The sequence below is a fragment of the Stenella coeruleoalba genome (genome assembly GCF_951394435.1).
Source record: "Stenella coeruleoalba genome assembly, chromosome: 6".
Lineage (NCBI taxonomy): Eukaryota > Metazoa > Chordata > Mammalia > Artiodactyla > Delphinidae > Stenella > Stenella coeruleoalba.
This window is the reverse complement of record NC_137151.1, coordinates 95,451,793-95,475,543: the sequence shown is the minus strand read 5'-3', so window position 1 is coordinate 95,475,543 and position 23,751 is coordinate 95,451,793. Positions and strand designations below refer to the sequence as shown.

At 33.8% G+C, this 23,751-nt stretch overlaps 1 protein-coding gene across 13 annotated transcripts in view; it reads right to left on the bottom strand.

Annotated features, from left to right (window-relative positions):
• CARF (calcium responsive transcription factor) overlaps positions 1–23,751 on the bottom strand; it is a 96,446-nt gene that overhangs the window by 49,399 nt on the left and 23,296 nt on the right. For 7 of the 13 annotated variants that reach the window (XM_079925395.1, XM_079925388.1, XM_079925394.1 and 4 more), the window contains 10 exons: positions 22,681–22,810; positions 21,664–21,748; positions 18,512–18,701; positions 13,831–13,951; positions 11,270–11,413; positions 9,396–9,629; positions 7,568–7,730; positions 6,517–6,580; positions 1,031–1,161; positions 274–643 (listed from right to left, as the gene is read on the bottom strand). In XM_079925395.1, coding sequence (XP_079781521.1) covers positions 274–643; positions 1,031–1,161; positions 6,517–6,580; positions 7,568–7,730; positions 9,396–9,629; positions 11,270–11,413; positions 13,831–13,951; positions 18,512–18,701; positions 21,664–21,748; positions 22,681–22,810 — 1,632 coding nt within the window. Of the gene's footprint in view, positions 1–273; positions 644–1,030; positions 1,162–6,516; positions 6,581–7,567; positions 7,731–9,395; positions 9,630–11,269; positions 11,414–13,830; positions 14,067–14,457; positions 16,106–18,511; positions 18,702–21,663; positions 21,749–22,680; positions 22,811–23,751 lie in introns of those variants that run through there. The other 6 variants (XM_079925389.1, XM_079925390.1, XM_079925397.1 and 3 more) reach the window with 5 other exon arrangements.

Sequence of the window (23,751 nt, the reverse complement as noted above, 5' to 3'; positions counted from 1 at the left end):
AAAAATGACCTTCCTGATTTCACCTCACCACAGATTTTCCATGTAAAACTAGGTAATTAGGGAATGAATAATTTTGATAAAGAAAAACACTAAAATGTTTAAAAGTTATTAAATTCATGGTCACCAAATTTCTTCCCTTTTTCTCCTGGTTTTACTTGATTTATTAATATATTATAAACCCACTGAGTAGAAATGACAGTTTTTTTCTCTAGTGTAATAGTAATGATAGTCCATAAAGGTTAAAAAAAATAAAATCATATGATTTTAACTTACTAAGAGCTGGGTGGCTGTCTATAATCTGTATTGGAATGGTCTGAACATTTCCCAGCAGAATCCGATGAACATTTCCTTCCAGATTCTCTGTATCCTCAACATCTCCAACTTCCACCAGCTGATCCACTGCAACCAGATTTTGATCGGGTCCTGGAAGGTTACCCATGGTAGAGGAAATACTATTGTTTTGGGTTAGGCATGTATCTGTTTGAAGGCAATGAGTTTGGCCAAGCAGCAAAGAATTATTATTCATTACAGCACTTCCTACTGAATCCAGAAGTCTTGAAGGACTGGAGGAGGGGTGATTATTTACTGATATCAGAGCTGGTGATCCATCAGAAGATGTGAATCTTGGTTGCAACTGCAAACCCTTTTGAACCGAAAAGAGTTACATCAAAATGTTTGAATTTACTATGTATGTTTTTCTTATCAAATATATTACTCTTTTGACACAAAATTGGAATAAAAGCTAAGAGTATAGCTAATAACAAATATTAAGTGAGGACAGAAACAAGAACCAAAGGAAAATTAGTACAACTAATTTTATCGCATGCATAGTCAATTCAAACTTTTCCAAAACATATTGTTTGAATTATCATCTTAAATCAAGAAACAAAAAAGTCAGAAAATTAATGATGAAAACATCTTTGATCATCTTTATAATTCTATAACAATTCTGTTAAATCCCTAAGAAAAGAGGGAAGATTGAGGAAGAACGATAAGGGCCCCAAATTTGGCTATTACACTGGATACTTACCTGTAGTTGTGTGAATATTTTTGGCTGAAATGAAGAAAGTGAGGAGAGCAAGTGCGCTGGCTCTGGAGACAAAGAACCCCTTGTCTGATTTGTTTCCACTTTGCTGGAAATTGCTTCTCCTTGTGAATTTCCTAAATTATATAAAAAATAAACTATTAAAACAAAGTAATTTTTATGGCTTCTAGGATATACTTTATTACAATCCTTACTATCAGAAATGGAATAGGAAATAAGGTCAAAGGTTTGAAACGGACTTTAAGAAGTTATCTAGTCTACTATTTCCAGAACCTGGTAGATCATCAGAATCACTAAACTTTAAAAATAAGTTCCTAGATTCAACCTCCAGTAATTTTAATTCAGTATATCTAGGAAGGGATGTAAGAAGCTATTTTTTTCCTTAAAAGATTCTATACCTGTAGTTCTAATCTAGTCCATTTTTTTCATGCTATAATGCTGGACCTAAGCTTCTCCAGATGTGGAACACCTATTGAATATCTCAGTTACAAAGACCAAACTTAACTCATCTTTGATAACCCTAGTGCCTAGGACAATGCCTGGCATAAAGCAGGTCTTCAATAATGATAGTACTAAATTTCTTTCAATAACTCATTTTTGAATAAATGAAGAAGAGCAAAAATTTTTCTTTTCTAAATATCTCAATTTTAAAGTAATTGCCCTTTGGGAATTTGAGTCCTTCTCGTGTAATTCTTATATGTTAACCCAAATATATTCATCTCTTTAAGGTAATCAAAAACCAATTAAAACCAATCATCAACAACTATTTATTGCTCCCATACTGCATATCGCATCCGTGCAACCGAGTAATTTTAAAAAATGGTCCTGGTGTCAGACAATGATGGATTTAAGTGCTGGCTTTTCTCTGTAGCCTTCAACATTCTATTTAACTCAGTTTCTAAACTTCAGTTTTCTCATGTGTAAAATCAGGATAATAAGAGAATTTTCCTCAAAGGATTAACAGTACCCTCACTTTTCTTGGCTGCTTCATTTCTAACTGTCCCACCTCACTATGCTGCAGTTACTTGCTACTATGATTATACCTGGGACTATTATTCCACATGTAAAATCTCTAATTCAAACATCCCATTCTCTGATCACAACCTCTATTCTTCCAGGGATTTTGTTCAGGTACTCTACTACAATTCTGCTTCAACTTCACGTGAACCTCCAGTTAACTAATTCCTCAGTTTTCTTCAGATCCATCACTGTCTTCCTTAATAAAATTCTCTCCCCATCCAGCTTAGAGTCCTGGGCTTATAATTTTAGTCACTCTCTTGCAAATACCTTAAACTCCCTTTCCTCTCTGTCCTTGGGTCATAACGCCCTGGTAAAATCCTAATTCTGGATGAAAATGGCTTCCAGGGCCTATACATGTAAAGCTGAATGTCACTGAAGAAGAAATTTGCTGTCACTACTAATACCAATTCATGATCATCAGCCTCAATAGGACCTTCATGTATATGACAATCTTACAATGTTTCTCTCACTCTATATCAGGGATGATATTAAATCTCCATTTTCCTCAAATCTTGGTCACCCTTCCTGTGATCTTTTCTCATTCTTAACACTTACTTAAAGAGAAAAGAGAAGCTATCAGATAGAAATGTACTCAACTTCCCATCACCAAACCTATCAAGTACCTTCATCTTCATCTATCTCTTCAGGTCTCTCCTTTCCTAACATACCTTCCCTCAACCCCATATCCACTTCATAGCAAACTTTTTGAAGTGGTCCACACTGTCTCTGCTTCTTTATTCATCTCCCATTCATTCTTCAGCCACGCCAATATGGGTTCCTTCCAATCCACCTCATTGAAATGATTGGTACTCACACTTTTCCAAACTTGATCACATGATCTTTTTCTCTCCCCTGCTACCAATACCCAACTCTTATGCCAGGATTGCTGAGCTCAGTAAATGCCACTGTCAGTCAGTTGCTCATGGAAGAAACTCAGGAGTCATCCCAGATCATTCCCACTCTTTTACCTCCTACACCTGTTCAATCAATAACCAAGGCCTTCAAATTCAATTTTTTAAATAACTCTTAAATCTGCCTAATTCTAGTATAAATGTCACCAACTGTAATCTATACCACTATCACCTTTCACTTGGACTGCTGAAAGGGCCTCCTAAAACTGTTTTGTTGAACCAGTTTTATCTCTAAGCATTGTCTATACTTTACACTAGCTTTCTTAAGTTCCTTGGACACAGCAAGCACTTTCTTGCTCAGCCTTCAAACATGCTATTCCTTTGATTGGCAAATTCCTATTCATTCTTCAGTTCTCAGTCTAGAGAATAGGGAAGGGACACTTGAGAAAGTAACTTTTAAACTAAGTTGCATGTCTCTATCACCATTCCCATACAATTTGGCACAATTCTCTCATGGCACAATTCATAAAGGTAATTCATTAGAATATACTGTAGTGCCTTTTTCTCTTCCTAAACTTTAAATTCAATGAAGCAAGAAACTTACTTTTTTTTTAGGCTCAGCATTTATCACACTGAGTTAATATACACAGAACAAATGAATAATTCTAAAGACTTTGTGAATTTTTTTTTTATGTTACAGTGAAGGTACTATGATTTTAATTAATTACATATTAAATGTTAAAAAAATGGAACTGAGGAGGGAATTCCTTATTTATAATAAAAGGTCAGTTACCAAAACTTCTATTCCTTTTTTTTTTAACATCTTAATTGGAGTATAATTGCTTTACAATGGTGTTAGTTTCTGCTTTATAACAAAGTGAATCAGTTATACCTATACATCTGTTCCCATATCTCTTCCCTCTTGCGTCTCCCTCCCTCCCACCCTCCCTATCCCACCCCTCTAGGTGGTCACAAAGCACCGAGCTGATCTCCCTGTGCTATGCGGCTGCTTCCCACTAGCTAGCTACTTTACATTTAGTAGTGTATATATGTCCATGTCACTCTCTCACTTTGTCACAGCTTACCCTTCCCCCTTCCCATATCCTCAAGTCCGTTCTCTAGTAGGTCTGTGTCTTTATTCCCATCTTACCCCTAGGTTCTTCATGACTTTTTTTTTTCCCTTAGATTCCATATATATGTGTTAGCATATGGTATTTGTTTTTCTCTTTCTGACTTACTTCACTCTGTATGACAGACTCTAGGTCCATCCACCTCACTACAAATAACTCAATTTCATTTCTTTTTATGGCTGAGTAGTATTCCATTGTATACATGTGCCACATCTTCTTTATCCATTCATGCGATGATGGACATTTAGGTTGCTTCCATCTCCTGACTATTGTAAATAGAGCTGCAATGAACATTTTGGTACATGACTCTTCTTGAATTATGGTTTTCTCAGGGTATATGCCCAGTAGTGGGATTGCTGGGTTGTATGGTAGTTATATTTGTAGTTTTTTAAGGAACCTCCATACTGTTCTCCATAGTGGCTGTACCAATTCACATTCCCACCAGCAGTGCAAGAGTGTTCCCTTCTCTCCACACCCTCTCCAGCATTTATTGTTTCTAGATTTTTTGATGATGGCCATTCTGACCAGTGTGAGATGATATCTCATTGTACTTTTGATTTGCACTTCTCTAATGATTAATGATGTTGAGCATTCTTTCATGTGTTTGTTGGCAATCTGTATATCTTCTTTGGAGAAATGTCTATTTAGGTCTTCTGCCCATTTTTAGATTGGGTTGTTTGTTCTTTGGTTATTGAGCTGCATGAGCTGCTTGTATATTTTGGAGATGAATCCTTTGTCAGTTGCTTCATTTGCAAATATTTTCTCCCATTCTGAGGGTAGTCTTTTGGTCTTGTTTATGGTTTCCTTTGCTGTGCAAAAGCTTTTAAGTTTCATTAGGTCCCTATTGTTTATTTTTGTTTTTATTTCCATTTCTGTAGGAGGTGGGTCAAAAAGTATCTTGCTGTGATTTATGTCATAGAGTGTTCTGCCTATGTTTTCCTCTAAGAGTTTGATAGTTTCTGGCCTTACATTTAGGTCTTTAATCCATTTTGAGTTTATTTTTGTGTATGGTGTTAGGGAGTGTTCTAATCTCATACTTTTACATATACCTGTCCAGTTTTCCCAGCACCACTTACTGAAGAGCCTGCCCCTTCTCCACTGTACATTCTTGCCTCCTTTATCAAAGATAAGGTGACCATATGTGTGTGGATTCATCTCTGGGCTTTCTATCCTGTTCCACTGATCTATATTTCTGTTTTTGTGCCAGTACCATGCTGTCTTGATTACTGTAGCTTTGTAGTATAGTCTAAAGTCAGGGAGCCTGATTCCTCCAGCTCCGTTTTTCATTCTCATTGTTGCTTTGAATATTTGGGGTCTTTTGTGTTTCCATACAAATTGTGAAATTTTTTGTTCTATTTCTGTGAAAAATGCCAGTGGTTGTTTGATAGGGATTGCATTGAATCTGTAGATTGCTTTGGGTAGTAGAGTCATTTTCACAATGTTGATTCTTCCAATCCAAGAACATGGTATGTCTCTCCATCTATTTGTATCATCTTTAATTTCTTTTATCAGTGTCTCATAATTTTCTGCATACAGGTCTTTTGTCTCCTTAGGTAGGTTTATTCCTAGATATTTTATTCTTTTTGTTGCAATGGTAAATGGGAGTGTTTTCTTAATTTCACTTTCAGATTTTCATCATTAGTGTATAGGAATGCCAGAGATATCTGTGCATTAGTTTTGTATCCTGCTACTTTACCAAATTCATTGATTAGCTCTAGTAGTTTTCTGGTAGCACCTTTAGGATTCTCTATGTATAGTATCATGTCATCTGCATTTGTGAGTTATTTTATAGGCAAAGAGACTCTTAAAGGTTAATAAGCCAAAGAATAAAAAAAAATTGTACTGTATATAATTATTAACTTATCCTAAAGCATCTATTTAGGTGTTAACTTTTTAGAAGCCATTATGCTAAGAACTAGGTATATTAATTTGAATAAAATATGATTCTCAAATCATAATGAAAGATACATATGCATAAACAAAGGATACCATGTTAAATGCAGAGATAAATACAAAAGAGTGAATATCCATCTGTACATAGGGGGTGAAGTTAAGAGAGCATTTAAAGCCAAAGAGATTGCTATGTGAGTAATGAGAGGAGTTCACCATACAGAAGAGGAGAAAAGACATTTCTAGAAGAGACATTTCTAGACAAAGACATTTCTAGAAGAGAGAACAAAAAGGTTGAAATAAGCTTGGAATATTGAGAGAGCAAAGGAGTAAGAACATATGAGAAAAAACAAACCATACAAAAAAAACCATACCAAAAAAAAAAGGAAAGCTGATTATATAGGAGGAAATTCAAATAGCTGGAAGTATTTTCATAAATCCTAACATAGTTGCTCTTGCCTCTTTGGGACATGGTTTCCTTATCCATAAATTAGATGAGATAAATTAGATAACATCTTAAATGTCTTCCAATTTTAACACTGTTTGATTTTATATCTTAAAAGTATTCAAGATAACCTACCTTCTGCAAGTGTAACTGTCACAGTCTCTCTGAGAATATTCCCACTACCTGTAGTCCATTGAAGCTGAAATGGGAACATTTACTTCAGTAAAAAGAACAAAGCATTTATTCTGAAAACTATTTTAAAACAGCAATGCAACTGTCATATCTTATTCAGTCATAGTATAAATGTGCTTTATTCTGTAATTACTCTCTTTATTTGTTCGCATTCTCAAAGTATTAAGTATATTTAACTATGCAAATAAATTAGCTTCCTAAGGTCAGATAGCAAGAATTTGGATAGCAAGTGTAGATGGCAAAGACTACTGCTAACCAAATCTGTTTTAGTTCCTGAATTTTGGATAGTGAATAACTAAGAGTTTTGGACAGAAAAGAATAGTAGCTCTAGCTTAAAAAAGTCTCAATCTATTCAGTTACTGAATTTAGAGAGTAAAAATGTATAGAGAAAAGAATACTGCTACTTGAGATTTTAATGCCAAAATCACTGCTTGTATTACAATTAGCAGTTCCTGGGTAACTACATTAATCTCTTCAGATTAGGCAAAATTTTCATAGAAATGGCCACTTTTCTGGAGAAAGCTACAGTATCACAATGTGAGGTAAACTTTATATCCATAGACAGCATATAGAACCAACATCATCACTTTGTGTATTCAACTCTGAACTATTCTATTTAAACTTGCTTCTATTGAAATTTTAAAAAGAGGTGGAGATATACACAGTATGTACTCAATAAATATCTGTTAAATGAATAAGATATACTTTTTACAGAGATAATATGTGTTGATTTTTAAGTGAAGATTACTATTGTTATTATAGTCAGGGTTGGAAATTCGCTGATATTTCTTCTTGTGAGAGTAATAAAAAATATTTTAGTCAAATCATTATCTGAGAGTTCATAGTGTTCACATTTTGAGAAAAAGATACTACCATTTTTCCTTATATCACAGTTATAAGGAAATAAGTTATAAGTTATATGGCCTAATAGCAATCATGCATCAGCTGAGAAGGATTGTTGTAGTAAAACAAGGAATTACAGTTGTAATCATACCGTTGCTGGAATAATCTCTGAGTTATATACATTATCTCCATTTCTCAAGGATTTCTGTACCTCATGGATGTGATTTTTTATATCATTTACAGTTGGAAAAAAGGATAAATTATGTCTTTCAGGTATCTCATCAGGTTTGAACAGTTCCCTTTCCACAAATTTTCTATGGAGAATATAAAATAGAATAAAAACATAAACAATCTAGCAATCTAATTCAGCTCAAATGACAGAGTTCTCTTTTAGTATAAACTTCTAAGTATGGTTTACAGCTTTATAAGTAATTTATATTTTTCCACTTTTTTCCCATACATTAAGTCATGGAATTCATGCAGATTAAAGAAATGTAATATTTTCATTGGTTAAACACCTATATATCTTAGAATGAGCTTTGATATTTTTATGAATTTAACGAAATCACTATTTTCAATTTAAATATAATATGTTTTTGAATGCCAGGCACTGCACTGAACACTTCACATCTAGTATCTCCTTTAACCCACACTATAATCCTGTGAGGTAGGTATAATTATCATTCCTACTTTACAGATGAGAGAACAGAGGGCTACAGAAGTTAAGTATTGCTTTGGCCAAAAAGTTCGTTCGGGTTTTCGTAAGCTGTTAGGGACAAATCCGAATGAACTTTTTGGCCAACCCAATCATTTCCCCAAAGTTATACACCTAGCTAGTAAGTAAGAGAGACTGGGCCTATACCAAAGTTATACATATAAACATCATGTTTCATTGCTTTCAAAAGTCATCAATTAATATATGAAATACGTCTGCTCAAATTTTACAAGTAGACAAATGAGAAGATAGAAATAAAAGGCAGCATTGCCATACGATGGTTATAAAAAATAAAGATATAAAAGAAATGATAAAATTCAATATATATATTCTTTGTGCATTACATTCAGTAGACCACATTGAAGAGCTGTATTATACCTCTGTTTCTACAATATAGGTTTAGTAAAATAGTGGACGGCTTACCAAACTTTGGCTCTGTTCTAAGAATGCCCCAATGGAAATAAACATAAAATGTCTAAGAAAGCTGCTAAATAGAAAAGTCATGTATTAATTAAGAAATAATCCTGGGAAATACTCATTGTGTTGTTCAGATCAGACTACACAATAACCAGAAGGAATAAGGTCAGTTAAGTAGCAGAAATCATGCTGGAGAGCACAGGCTGTAGTCAGACCTAGATTTCAGTTCTGCCTGTATATCTTTAACCACCCTGAGTCTCCATTTCCTCATCTGCAGAATGAGGATAAATACACAAACTTCATGAGTCATAAGAATAAATGAGATCATACCTATAAGTGCTTAGCACAATAGCTGGCACATACATACTAAGTGCCACGTAATAATTATTATTATATCCTGAGTATCAATAAAATTAGACCAGAGTACTATCTATAAAATTTCATTAAACAAAAAAACTATCCACATTCTTTTGTTGTAATAAAATTTAATTGCATTTCAAACAGGTTAAAACAAGTATCTTGGCCCACGTTTTAAAATCTTTTCTACAAATTTTTTTTCTGTAAAGGTATTTAGTACATAATTCAATGTATATATCATTTAGAAATAGTCCAATTTGCCAAATCTGAATATGGAATATCTCAAATGAGTAATTCGAATCATTACTTATGGCTTGCCAAGCATCTGCAGAAAAATGATCAGTTCATAAATAAGATTATTTTAATAAATTAATAAACTATATTCCTTATCTACTCTGATAGCCTATATCCTGGAAAATGTCTATAATATTAAGTGTATTATTTAAACCAACAAACAGAAATGAAAAAGAACAATTTGTTTCTACTGTACCTTAGCTGTTTCCTTACTGCATACACTTGTTGTATTCCCTGTGATACTAGTTCTTGAATTTTATGTGCTACTTGAGGATGTAGACGTGAGGGTAATGTACAGTTCTCATCTCTAACTGCAGCTTCCTCTTCTTCAAGAGAAGACATAGGAAAAGGGGAAGGTGATAAAGGGAGGCAGGGAGTCTCTAATTCGTGATACTGATGAGCTTGCTGAGTAGGTAACTGTACATACCACCTGACAAGAAAAAATATTTAAAATTATATTACTAGACAAAGGCAAGAATCAGGGCTTCCCTGGTGGTGTAGTGGTTGAGAATCTGCCTGCCAATGCAGGCGACACGGGTTCGAGCCCTGGTCTGGGAAGATCCCACATGCCACGGAGCAACTAGGCCCGTGAGCCACAACTACTCAGCCTGCGCATCTGGAGCCTGTGCTCCGCAACAAGAGAGGCCGCGACAGTGAGTGGCCCCCGCTTGCCACAACTAGAGAAAGCCCTCGCACAGAAACAAAGACCCAACACAGCCAAAAATCAATAAATTAAAAAAAAAAAAGCAACAATCATAGTTACTTATGTTAATACTCATCAGGAGAAGGAATCATCGTTTAAGAAAAATTATATGATTATATGATATTAAATAAATGTAAATTTAAAATTTTTACGTAAATTAAATAAAAATAAAATAAATATAAATAAAAGTTAAAATGTTCTGTCTTAACTCTTCTAAGATTGGCTTTATACCCAATTAAATAAAAATCTTTATAAACCTTTATAGACTTTTACTATGTCCTTAAAGTTAAGGAGGGTGCAAGATTTAGGTATACATGAAAATGGTATTTAAAATTTCATATTAAGTAAACTTTACCTCAAAATAATGAGATTTTAAAATCATCTTTTGAATTGTGTATTTTCCCATTCTTCTACCATTTTGTTCCCAAATTACAACTTCTGTGTTGTACGTATAATCCTCCTAACCAAAGAGTGGATAAAATTTAGTGCCTACGAAGATCGAGCTATGTGAGGGAATGTTCTCAGACAGGAACTCAACATACTGCCCCCATAGCACTCCAGCTCCTTTTGCCCCAATGAGCAAGAGAATCAACTAAAAGGTGAACACAGATTTCTTACAGCCATGCAGTAAAACAGAGTCTAGGAAAATGAACTTATCTGATAGGATACAGTTTTAATAAATATCTTTATACAAAATGCTTGCACTGTCTGATATTGCATGAAACAGAGCCTACTTAAAAATTATACAAAATGTTCTCCAAACTGAAGAGTCTAATTATTGATTGTATTTATTTTTCATATATCTGAAACTTTTTCTGAAGATCACATAAAAACTGTATTCCATACACTTAACCCCCTTATAAATTCTTCACCTGGACCAGCACATAAATGAAAGTAAGAAAGAAAGCTAATATTTCTTATTTAAAACCTGAAGCATGAAAGATATAAAATGGAATTTTATATAGGGCTTAGAATTCATATCTGGCTGCCATAAGTAATCAAAGATGGGTTTTAAAAATATATGTAGGTGACTGCAAGTTCAGTTCCTAATAAGTATCTGAAAAAACGTACTAAATATATAATAAAATGTGTTGCTAAATATGTATTTATCATTTGGGGAAAAAACTTCCACATTGTATAAAGAATTCTTTGGTTAAAATTATCCACATTTGGACGATAAACTCAATGGCTTATACAGTGGTAAATCATTTTAATACCTAGGGAGCAACTAATAAGACATCTATCTACCTTATAAAAACCATTTCTTAATGAAATAATTGGAAAACATAATAATTTCTCTTATTACAGAATTCTTCCAAATGGAGCGAAGTAATTTGTAAAATAAAAGAACAATATAAATGTCATACCTAAGAACACCACCAGCATCTACCAAGTTCTTCTTTAGCATGTTAAAGGCTTTTTCCTGCTCCATTCGGATTATTTTCCTGTCAATTTTGGGGTCTGTAGGAACTCTATATTCAGGAAATTTCTGTACCTTTTTAATGTAAATCCTTTTTATAAGAAAAAGAAGAATTGTTTTCATTATACTATAACCTCAAGACTAACTTATCAACCACAAGTTTACTTCAGCATTAGTTTAGCAGAGTTTAGAGAAAATTCGATTAATCTAGAAAGCATTCAGATAATTATGTGAAAGATATGCCATATTTTCCGTGTATAATACTCAGCAAGTTAATAATCATTACTTTAGTAAAAATGTCTAAGTATTATGAATATTAACTTTTTTTTTCTGGATCTGTCTCTTCTCCATTCTCCCTGAAGCTGTAAACACCTCACACCTGGATTACTTTACTACCTGCTTCTGGAGCCTCTAGGCCTCCAGTCTTCTATTTCTTAAATCCACTAGATATATCAATGCCACAATAATTCTTTGCATTTGTACTTCTCTGTTGAAGAATCCATCTGTTCTTTAATCAAGCACAAATTTCTTAGCATTCAAGGCATTCTATATGATTCTAATTTATTTACCCATCTTTTCATCACTTCAAATATAAAATTGCTTTTCCTGTTAAGTTTATCATCTCAATGTTCCTTCCTCCTCTGATACCAAATACACAATCATGCTATATCTTTCTTTATATCATTCTCCTACCCTACCATATCTTCCTTCTAATTCTCTATCTACCAAATTCAATCTAAACTTCAGTATCCAGGTTAAGTTCCATTTTCTTTCCTGTTAATGAGTTTGCTAGGATATATTCCTTCTCTGAAGACAGTTAGCTAATCCACATATTTAACATTATATACAATACTATTATGTTCTCTTATAGTTTGTTGCTTCCTGATCTACCCCAACAATATTTTAAGTTTCCCATGATTAAGTAAAATCATATACCTCTTTTAGTCTCCCCTCCTTCCCATGGCACCCAATGTTGTTGCTGGGCACAGAGCAGATACTCAAAAAGTACTTATAGAATGATAGAGAATAAAATTATCTCTTCACGTATAGATTTTCTCCCAAGTTATATCTAAAGTTCTACATTGCTCATATTTAAAAGCAATGTTTTGTTTAATGATCTACACTGCTTATATTTAAAAGCAAAGTTTTGTTTAATGGTCAGGTTTAAATATTGTCTAAAGTTATCATTATCAGATTAAACATGAAAAGTCTTCTTAACTGGCTTTAAAAACTTCTTGAGAATGCTGGGGTTTGTGATATGAGATGTAATGCTAAAATAAAATGTTTCAAAGCTCAACTAAATCCAACATTTACATGTTATTTAAAAATTTTATCTTATGATTTAAAACACTTTCAATGTGTGAAAAAAGAATATTAGTAAAGAACATTACAAAAATCTTTAATTGGTGCACATTATTCATTCTCAGCCACAGCAATGACTACTCAGTAGTCCTATTCTACCTAAAACTTACTCTGCTGGTCTTCTACATTGCTGGTATGAATATAATTGGTAAAATCACTCTACAAAGCAACTCTGCAACACCTGTCAACATTTAAAAAGAATACAACACTTGCCCTAGCAATTTCATTTCAAGGAATTTATTCCATCAATATACTTACACAAGTGTACAAATAGGTACAATGTTATTAGCTGAAGCTTTGTATATAATAATAAAGAATATTTTCCAGAGCCTACATGTCCATTGTTGGAGGACTAATTAAGTAAATGATAATTCATCTATAAATGAAATATTATATAGCTATTAAAAAGAAGGAACCATGAAAATAACATAATTTGTATGTAAATTTTATCTCACTTTTTAAAATCAGTTGATCAATCAATAAAAAGAAGTAATCGGTTCATTTAAATATAGACATGGAGCCAACTTTGAGATATACTGAGAATGAAAAAAATAGAGTAAAACAAGGTCCTACTGTATAGCACAGGGAACTATATCAATATCCTGTGATAAACCATAATGGAAAAGAATATGAAGAAGAATATTTATACGTATAACTGAATCACTTTGCTGTACAGCAGAAATTAACACAACATTGTAAATCAACTATACTTCAATAAAAAATTTTTTTAAATGTAGAGGAATATATATCTCTACATTCACACTAGTATGAAGCATAATAGCTGTGCAGCAAATAACTACAATAGGCATTCAGAATGGAAATGTATCAATGTGAATTCATAGCCGGAAAGAAGGTAGGCTACTACCCAAATTTAAGGAAAGAAAATATTAGTAATCTTTACTGAGATCTTCAACATTTATGACAGTAGAGTATATACCTATATGCATATACACAGAATATCTTTGCAAGGTTACTCAAGAAATTGGTAAGAGTTGTTGCCTTAAAGTGGGACACAGGAAGCAGGGGTAAGAGGAAACAGATTTCACTGTATGCTTTTGGCACTGCTTAAACTTAATAAAAATGTGCATATTAGCTATTCAAAAATAAGTACTTAATAAAAAAGAAATAAAAGAAAATAAAGCTTACCGGGCTGGACAAGTAGCTTTGTAGAGCTGACAAGACCTGCTTTCCTGCTCACTGATTTTTTTTAACTGGAAACCTTTTCTTCTTGGCCCATACTGACACTCCATTACCACAGCTCTACTCCCTGTGGGCCAAAACCAACTATTGATATTTAATTCAAGTATCCATCTGTTCTGGACACTAGATTAAAAATAACTTGGTGGTGGCAATGACAAAATCTATACTTCCAATTATACAACCTTAAGGAAAGAAAACATCAGTAAGACTTACTAAGATGTACAAACACATAAATTTAAAAGTTTATTGTAATAGTTACCAAATGTACCGCATTATGGTAAGGAAATTAGCAAATACCACATTTACTGACTGTCAACTGGTATTTACATATGTATGGTTTTTAATAATAAAATTTACTACTTTATAAGTAGAAATTAGCAAATGCTATATTTGTTAGTAAATATTAGTATCATTTAAAATTTTATTTCCTTTTATAATTCCTTATTTCTTTTTGAGCTGTTAGAATAATGTGATTACCAGCCTCTAAGATGGCTCCCAATGATCTCTGCCTCTTAGTACTCATGTCCTTGGTAATCCCCTCCCCTTGAGCATGAGCTAGACTTACTAACTTACTTCTACTGAACATGGCAGAAGTGACAGGATGTTATTTTTGATATTAGGTTATAAAAAGACTGTGACTTCCATCTTGGGTACTTTCTTGCTCTTGCTTGGATTGCTCTCTCCTGGTGAAATCAGATATCATGTGGTGAGACAGCTCTGTGAAGAGGCCCACCTGGCAAGGAATAAGGCCTGCCAACAGCCACATGAGTGAGCGTGGAAGCAGATCCTCCCCCAGTCAAGTCCTGAGACGACGGCAGATCCAGCCAACATCTTAATTGCAGTCTTGTGAGAGAACCTGGGGCAGAACCACCTTGTTAAGCTGCTCTTGGATTCCTGACCCATAGAAACTGTGAGACAATAAATGTTTGTTGTTTTCAACCACCACATTTGGGGTAATTTGTTACAGTACCATAGATAACACAAATAAGCAGAAGTGAAAACTATACAATCTAGGATTTTAAGTTGGATATCCTAATCTATGTAGGGTACAGCAAACTTTTCAAATATAAAACCCAAAACCCCAGGGACTTCCCTGATGGCCCAGTGATAGAATCCACCTTCCAATGCAGAGGACACAGGTTCGATCACTGGTCAGGGAACTAAGATCCCGCATGTTGCAGGGCAAGCAACGACAGAGCCCACGTGCTCTAGAGCCCACACGTCACAACCAGAGTGCCCACAAGCCGCAACCACTGAGCCTACATGCTCTAGAGCCTGCACAGCAAACTAGAGAGAAGCCCACGTGCCACAACGAAGAGCCCGCGTGCCGCAAGATCCCGCATGCCACAACTAAGACCCAATGCATCCAAATAAATAAATAAATATATATTTTTAAAAACCCTGAAAAACACCAACCATGAATAAAAGTGTTGATAAGGCTGATAACTAACTTCTTCTAAATGATGGTAAAAGGAAAATCACAGTTTGAGAAACAATATTTTATAATACATAAAACAAAGAATATGCAGAATATAAAGAACCATAAATAATTTAAAAATAAAAACTAACTACCAAACAGAAAAATGGGCAAAGACTATGAATAGGCAATTCAGAAAGGAAACAAAAGGATATTAAATAAACAAAAAGACGCTCAACTTCACTAGTAAACAGGGAAATGCAAATTGAAACAATACTAAGGACTTCGCTGGTTGCACACTGGTTAAGAGTCCACCTGCCAATGCAGGAGACGTGGGTTCAAGTCCTGGTCCGGGAAGATCCCACATGCCACGGAGCAACTAAGCCCGTGCGCCACAACTACTGAGCCTGCATTCTAGAGCCCGCGAGCCATAACTACTGAGCCCGCGTTGCCACAACTACTGAAGCCCACACGCCTAGAGCCCGTGCTCCGCAACAAGAGAAGCCACCACAATGAGAAGCCCACACACTGCAATGAAGAGTAGCCCCCACTCGCCGCAACTACAGAAAGCCCATGTGCAGCAACAAAGACTCAACACAGCCAAAAATTCATTAATTTAAAAAAATAAAACAATAGTAAGATACTCTCTCACACTCTTCAAATTGGTAAACATAAAAAATTTGACAATACTCTAAAACAACTGAATCCACTGATCAATCTTACAGTTAAAAATGCTACATAGGTAGTGATAAGAAATACACAGCACACCTATGAAGTATTCTCGCAAAATACTTTAATCAAGATTAAATCTTCATTTAATCAAACTCATACATCTAACAGATTACAGGAAATACAGGAGATAAAAGAACATGTTAAAAAACACCAGAGATAGAATCAGCAAAATCCTGAATATGGCAAAGTGTACAGGACAAACTACCTGGGGGAAAAGAGGAGAGAAGTTTTTAGATGAGAAGAAACTTAACCAAATTTGATCCATAAACTTGGTAACTTAACCAAATTTGATCCATAAACTTGGTTTGCATGTGAATTTATACAAACCTCTGCAAAAAGAATTATGGTAAGTGGAGAAATGTGAACAATGGACAACTTATGATATTAGGAAATTACTGTAAGGACTCCTTTGGTGGTCCAGTGGTTAAGACTCCACGCTTCCACTGCAGGGGGCGTTGGGGAACTAAGATTCCACATGCCATGCAGCATGGCCAAAAAATTAAAAATTACAACATTAAAAAAAAAAAAGAAATTACTGTTAATTTTTTAAAGTGGGATAATGGGATATCCTTATATTTCAGATATATACTTTAATACCTTAAATACCTTATATACTTTTAGTAGTTATTGATGAAACGATATCTGGAATTTCCTGTAAAATCATCTTTAGTAACTATAGATGAAATGATATCTGGAATTTCCTGAAGAAGTGGGTAGGGGTATAAATGACACAAGATTGACCACATGCTGATACTTGTTGAAGCTGGATGATGCATACACAGAGTTATGAGATTTCATACATTATTACCTCTACTTTGATATGCATATGAAAATTCCCATAGCATAAAGATTTTTAAAAATCTGACAATGTCAAATCATAGAATGAATGTGGGAAAGGGAAATTTTCATACATTGCTCAAAGGACTAAAAATTGATACAGGTTGTCAATTCCTCACGTATGATTCTCATATTTAAAAAGCATGGAAAACAAAAATTTTTGGAATACATTTGGCTGCAAAACCTGACCTGAACTTTATGAGGCTATTTATAGTCTTTATTCCTTTTAGTGTGGCTATGCATAATGAATTACTGTGTTTGATTATGTGATATTGTCTATGGAATACTTGCTAGGAGTATTCTGTAATATTACCATATTATAGTCCAAAAATACAGAATTCTGAAATACATTTGGGAAAAAAAAGTTTAGAGATTTTGGACCTGAACACCACCTTAGAGAGCAACTTGAGATAATCTTGTAAAGTAATTCCACTTTAATGCACACACTCTAGTAAACTACTTACAACTTTCCAACAGAAAACATGTATCATGGAGGTTAGACCATAGAATTCTTTGTAATATTGAAAAATTGGAAACAACCTAAATGATCATTAGTAGAAAAATAACTGCAGTTTGGTCATACGCTGGAATGACCAAATTTAAGTAATAGATTATTATATAATGTTAAATTATATAATAATTAATTTGGGTTAACTAGAATTTATAGTTATCAATATGGATAGATTTCAAAAATAAGAATGAGTGAAAAGTTTACCTAAGAATATCTATAGTTTATTACTTACACATACTTTAAAATGTTCAAAACAATAAAATATATTATTATAAATACAAACATGTATGATAAAGTATAAAAATACACACCAAATTCATGTAGTAGCTGCCTGAGGGGAGTTAAGAAGGGATTTTAAACTGGGGAGGAGAATAAAATCTGGGCAGAAGGGGTTACATTTATCTCAGCTTCCTCTAAGTAGTTCTCTTTACCCTCAGAGGTCCAGGATGAGGCTGCAACTCTTCTAGTTAAATCAATGCCCCCATATTTCTCAAATAAATCACTTATTCTTAGGTTCTTTGGGGTCTGACTAGTCCTACGGTGACTCTCTGGAAATTGTCTGAAACTCTACTGCTTTAGTAAACACTAGCCCAGTGTTTGAGAATGCTGTATGTAACATACCTGATACTTGAGAACCCTAATATTAGAATTCTATATAATAACTCCAGATTGTATACCAGTTCTATACAGTAACTCCTGAGTTATACACTATATAAAATGGACACCGATTTTTTTCCCAAAAGACAAATCAAGAGAGAAGGAGAGACTATCAGGATTGGATGGGAAAAAAAAAAAAAACCAACCAGCTATACATATTTAAAATAATAAAACTGCTCTATGGTTTGATTTTTATTAAATAGGTCTACCCGGAATTTAAATATTTTTTACTTTCTATTTTTCAGTATGAAGTATTATTTATTTACCCTAATATACTAAAATACAATTTTACAACATAAAATAATTGGTTATATTTACTGTAAGTTTTCTTTTTAGTTTAATATGCATTTTCACCAATTAACAGTCAGTTGTCATCTACCAAAATGAAAATGTTATCACCTTAGGAAAACCACATTTTCACAACAGATCATGGCTGCTGCTGAACTTTTTAAAATAAATCTTTAAAAAAGTACCTGCATTGACAAATGGGATTCCATCATATGGGACATACTGGGATTTCCACATCAAGCGTGTAGCTGGCTTGGCTGGGCTTGGAGATTGGCGGGTCCCCCAAACACTCTGTGTTTGCTGCTTGTGAAATGTTAGGACACTTTCTAATTCAGTCTCACTTACACAGTAGCCACGGTATGAATCTCCAATTTTCTGCATGTAGAAATTCACACACATATCACTTATTCAGATATACATTTCTTACTTCCATTTTATGGTTCCATTCTTGTTCTTTATTCTTTAGCTCCCACTTTTAACTTCCACCTTGCTAATATATTTTTAAGTATTTTTGTAAGCTGTCTTAAATTCTTCCTGAAATAAGGCAAGGTATAAACAAATCATGTAAATAAATTGATATTATCTATCCACAACCTTCTGAGTATCCCTCAACTAGAAGAAAAGCTTTTTCTATACCCAGAGAAATTTTTTAACTGTGATCTCTTAAACTGAAATGCATTTAGACCTAGAATTGATTCCAGGTATGTTTCTCCCTTATAGGGAATAAGAGCAGAGATGTGGAATAGAGATCTTTTTCCTCCTAATTAGACTAAACATTTCACCTGGCAAGAATACATTTAACAAAAGGAAGGTATCAACATACTTTTGTAGGTATACTTTGAGCCGTAATAAAAAGAGATATTCTGATTCCAAACAATACATTATCTACAATTTCCCCTAAAAATAACGAAAATGCCTATGCTTATGAATTTTCTTCTAGCCTAGATATTTCCTCATCAAAATATCCCTACAAATAAAAGTAGGAACATTAACTCTAGCTATAGCATGTTTGTACAAATAAAATGAATACAGCATATAATGTTGTTAATGAAAGGAAAAATTCAGAATTAGTACAATGCAGTCAGACCCATATCAGGAGATAAAAGTTTAATGCAGTATTGAAATTTGTCCAACTAACAGATTTTGGTCAAATCTAAAAAATGCCTATAAGAAAAACACCTTTAAATGGAAATTCAAAAAGTAAAAAGGACTACTAAGCAATATTTTTAAGCAAAATGCAGAAAATATTTCTTCAGCCATTAACCAAAAATGTTTTTCACTATTGATATAGCTTGGAGAAAAAGAATCCTTCAATCTTTGAGATAATTCAGGCTGCTGGACAGTTTTAACTAATTTCTTACAAGATATATGATGTTAGATTAGCTACACAATGTACCATGGTGTAAAATGAAGTAATTTGGCCACATAATTGCTAATGCTTTAATGTCCATAGCATTTCATAAAGTTTATAATAATGATGTTAAAAACCCTCATCAAACGACAAGAATAGTACCTTTAGGAAACCAGTGAAAAACTATGACTAACAAAAAGTGTGAAGGGAAAAAAAATCTTACTGTCTATACATACATACGTACGTAACACTTAGAAAAGCAACAACAGTGATGATGTCCTAACAAATGTAATACATCATTAGACTTCATGATTAGAAATTTTCTCAAAACATTAAAACTCAAGTAATGTTTTTCCTTGCCATATTTTAAGATTTGTTTAAAACAATGAAGCATTTTAATAATTAAATACTCATTACCATATATGGTTTATATGTAGAAGTGCATGGTCCTTTTCCACAAAAAGTGTATAGTCTAAAAGGTATATAATAGTGAACAACCCAAGCTAGCAAATAATTAAGAATGGTAATGGTAATAATTATCAAAGAATTTTAAGAGATAAATAAGGACTTCTCCAGTGGCGCAGTGGATAAGACTCCGTGCTCCCAATGCAGGGGGCCCCAGGTTTGATCCCTGGTTAGGGAACTAGATCCCACATGCATGCTGCAACTACGAGTTTGCATGTCACAACTAAGGAGCCCGTGAGCTGCAACTAAGGAGCCTGCCTGCCGCAACTAAGAGCCGGCACAACCAAATAAATACATAAATAAAATTTTAAGAGATAAATAGGTAAAAGATAAAGTAATCATTAGACTATTACAGAAAAGACATATAGGACTTGCATTGGGATTTGAAGAATAGTAGTTAGAAAGGTTAGTAGAAGAAAAAATAACATATTAGGAAATGGAAATAAACACAAGTGAAGGAGGAGATAAAGGAAGATTCTGAAGTGTGTGTACCAAGTAGGAATACTTGGCTAACACGAATGAAAGATGAATTGGAGAAAAGCAGGAAATAAAAAAGGATAAGATAAGGTGATACCTGATTATAGAAGACCTTGAAAGCTAGTAACAAGTGGCTAAATGATGTGGAAAAATAACACTGAGCTTATTGGGCAGTGAGAAAAGACAATGAAAGTAATATTTAAAGATAAGTAGTTTTAGAAAACTACACAGTTAGGACTAGAAATGGAAAAGTCAAAGAGATTAATGGGAAGGCTGTTACCATAATTGAGTTCAAGATAACAAAGGTCTGTGGGAAAAGCTCCCTTTAAACCACTTTAAAGAAAAAAACTAAAAGAATCAGGTGACTATCTGAATATGGGAAAGGAAGAAATTAGTCTAAAACTTTGTATCTAAGGAGATGGTATTTGTTATTACACAGACAAGGAATTTAGGAAGTAGAGCTAGTTGTGGTATGGCAGATAATTTCTCTTTAGATATGGTGAATTTGAGGTGAAATCTAAGTAAAGCTTCAAGTAAGTAGCTAGAGATCTGGGACAAAAGCAAGGGCAGAATTAAAGAACTGGTGATAGAGATTTGGGAATCATTTTTATAAAACTGAGAATTGAAAGTCAACAAAGCTGTTAAGCTCTACAAGGGATAAAATGTAGAGAAATAAGACAAGGTCAAATGGTGACTCTTGAAGAATTTCTGCTGAGAATATGAAAAGAAATAAATGCCAAGCAAAGAAACAGAAGGAATGATTAAAGGATAAAAAGTAGAGAAACATGATAGTGAAGTTTTATGGAAGACAAGGGAAAAGAGTTGTAAGAGAAGAAATGAAATGACAGTGAAGTGTGAAGGGATTTATAAGATCTCTGCTTTAACAGAGCTTACAAGCTCTAAGGAATAAAAGAGTTAGCACAAACATGAACAAAATATTACAGATACAGCTTCTATTAGTTGTACTCAAAAGTGGACATTTTGGGATGAATTGTAGTTATAATCAACTAAGTGAATCTACATAAGGATTATTTTTTAACTCACCTCACAGCTCCTAAGACGACAGGCCCATATAGGTGTGTTAGAAGAAAGTGGCTGGAGTGGAGCCAAAAAGGGTTCTTCAAGTATTCTGGGATGGGGGGGCATATATAAATATATATTACAAGTTACACACACACACACACACACACACACACACACACACACACACACACACAGCATTCAGTTGCTTTATCCTCTTAGCCAGTCAAAGACAATACTGAGGTCATCAATTAGAAATTGTAATAATAATGGCAGATCGGTCTGATGGATGTAATTACGCTTTTTTTAATCATTACTATTTCATCAATTGCTAAAGCAAAAGTCTAACTTTGTTCTTCCAAATACCTGTAGTTTCAACAAATTCAAGTGTTTTATATATCTTTCTCAGAGCTTATTTTGTATTCTCACATAATTATTTTTCATTTAACAAAAAATGAGTGAATAAACCATCTTCAGGTGACTTATTAACAGTAACAAGATATTACGTCAAGTTCTAGAGTTAAATGTCACAAATATTATGTTACCTTTAAAATATTTTCATAGAACAATTAAAATATAATACAAAACCCATGTCTATATTTTCCTAAATTATTATAAACAGTGTTATTTTTAGGCAAAAGTAAAAGGTGAAATAGACATTAACAAAAAACATTTTAAACACTTTACCACAGAGGAATTAAATGCATAAAAATGTGATGAACCATTAAAAATTATAGGACCTAGAATGGATATTTCTTTTTTTAAAAAACTGTATTAGTGCCAGATGTTTACAGATTGCTTCAAAAGATAACAGGCAAATGTCACTGAGGAAAAGTAGCACGTTGGCCTTTTATAGATTCTAAAGTAGCTCCCTTACTGCCAAGATGTTATTAAAATGATTAAGGATGTATTTGATGATGGTTTATTCTATTTTCTGAATTTCTGATCTTTTCTATAGTCAGCCAGCTTTAAATGTGATAATGTAAAAAGAGATTTCCACGGTGATGTTCAAAGATGAGCTCCTCTTTCTCATTGACTCACCTGGTCACTGTCTTTTTGGGCAATGTGAGGGATGCATGTGGATGAAGAATGTAACTACTGTTATTGTCTGCTAGAGAATCCACTCTTACAGTTGGTAAGTTTCCGTCACTGGGCTTCTCTTCAGAGACATCTTAACAATAAGAACAAGAACAAAGCAACATCAATATCTTGCATAAGACCATGAGAATGTAATGAACTGGAACTAATACATTTGAAATAGGAAAGATATACTCTGAAGCTAAAGATAATAAAACTTATACTTTATTGAGAATTTCTCTGATAAACTTGTTTACTTTTAAACTGTAATACTGACTACTAAAGTTTTGGAACTTATATTGAACAGCTAGGATATAAAAGTGGTAGAAGTAATTGTTATATTAATAGTATCACAATATAATAGGAAAATGTAAGACTAATTCTTTTAGTTTTTATACCATGTTTGTAATGTTTTCTGCAAACTATGTTTTCTTTTCCTTAAGTTGTAACAACTGTTATCAAAGACAAAGAACCATAACACTAAAGTAAGAATTATTTGCCCTAAACCATTATCTATGAAAACATGACAACAGTGTAGCTATGATGTTAGAAAAGAGATTCAAATAGATGGAAAAGGAAGGGAAGAAAAAGGAAAAGAACGAATAGGGATAATATCAAATAGGTAGAAAAAGAATAAAATAAAAAGAAATAGGGAGACTTCCCTGGTGATGCAGTGGTTAAGAATCTGCCTGCCAATGCAGGGGGCACGAGTACGAGCCCTGGTCCAGGAAGATCCCACATGCCACGGAACAACTAAGCCCATGTGCCACAACTACTGAACCTGCACTCTAGAGCCCATGAGCCACAAGTACTGAGCCCACATGCCACAGCTACTGAAGCCCGCACGCCTAGAGCCCACGCTCTGCAACAAAAGAAGCCACCGCAATGAGAAGCCCGCACACCACAACAAAGAGTAGCCCCTGCTCGCTGCAATTAGAGAAAGCCCACATGCAGCAACAAAGACCCAACACGTACAAAAATAAAAAATAAATAAATACGGACTTCCCTGGTGGTGCAGAGGTTAAGAATCCGCCT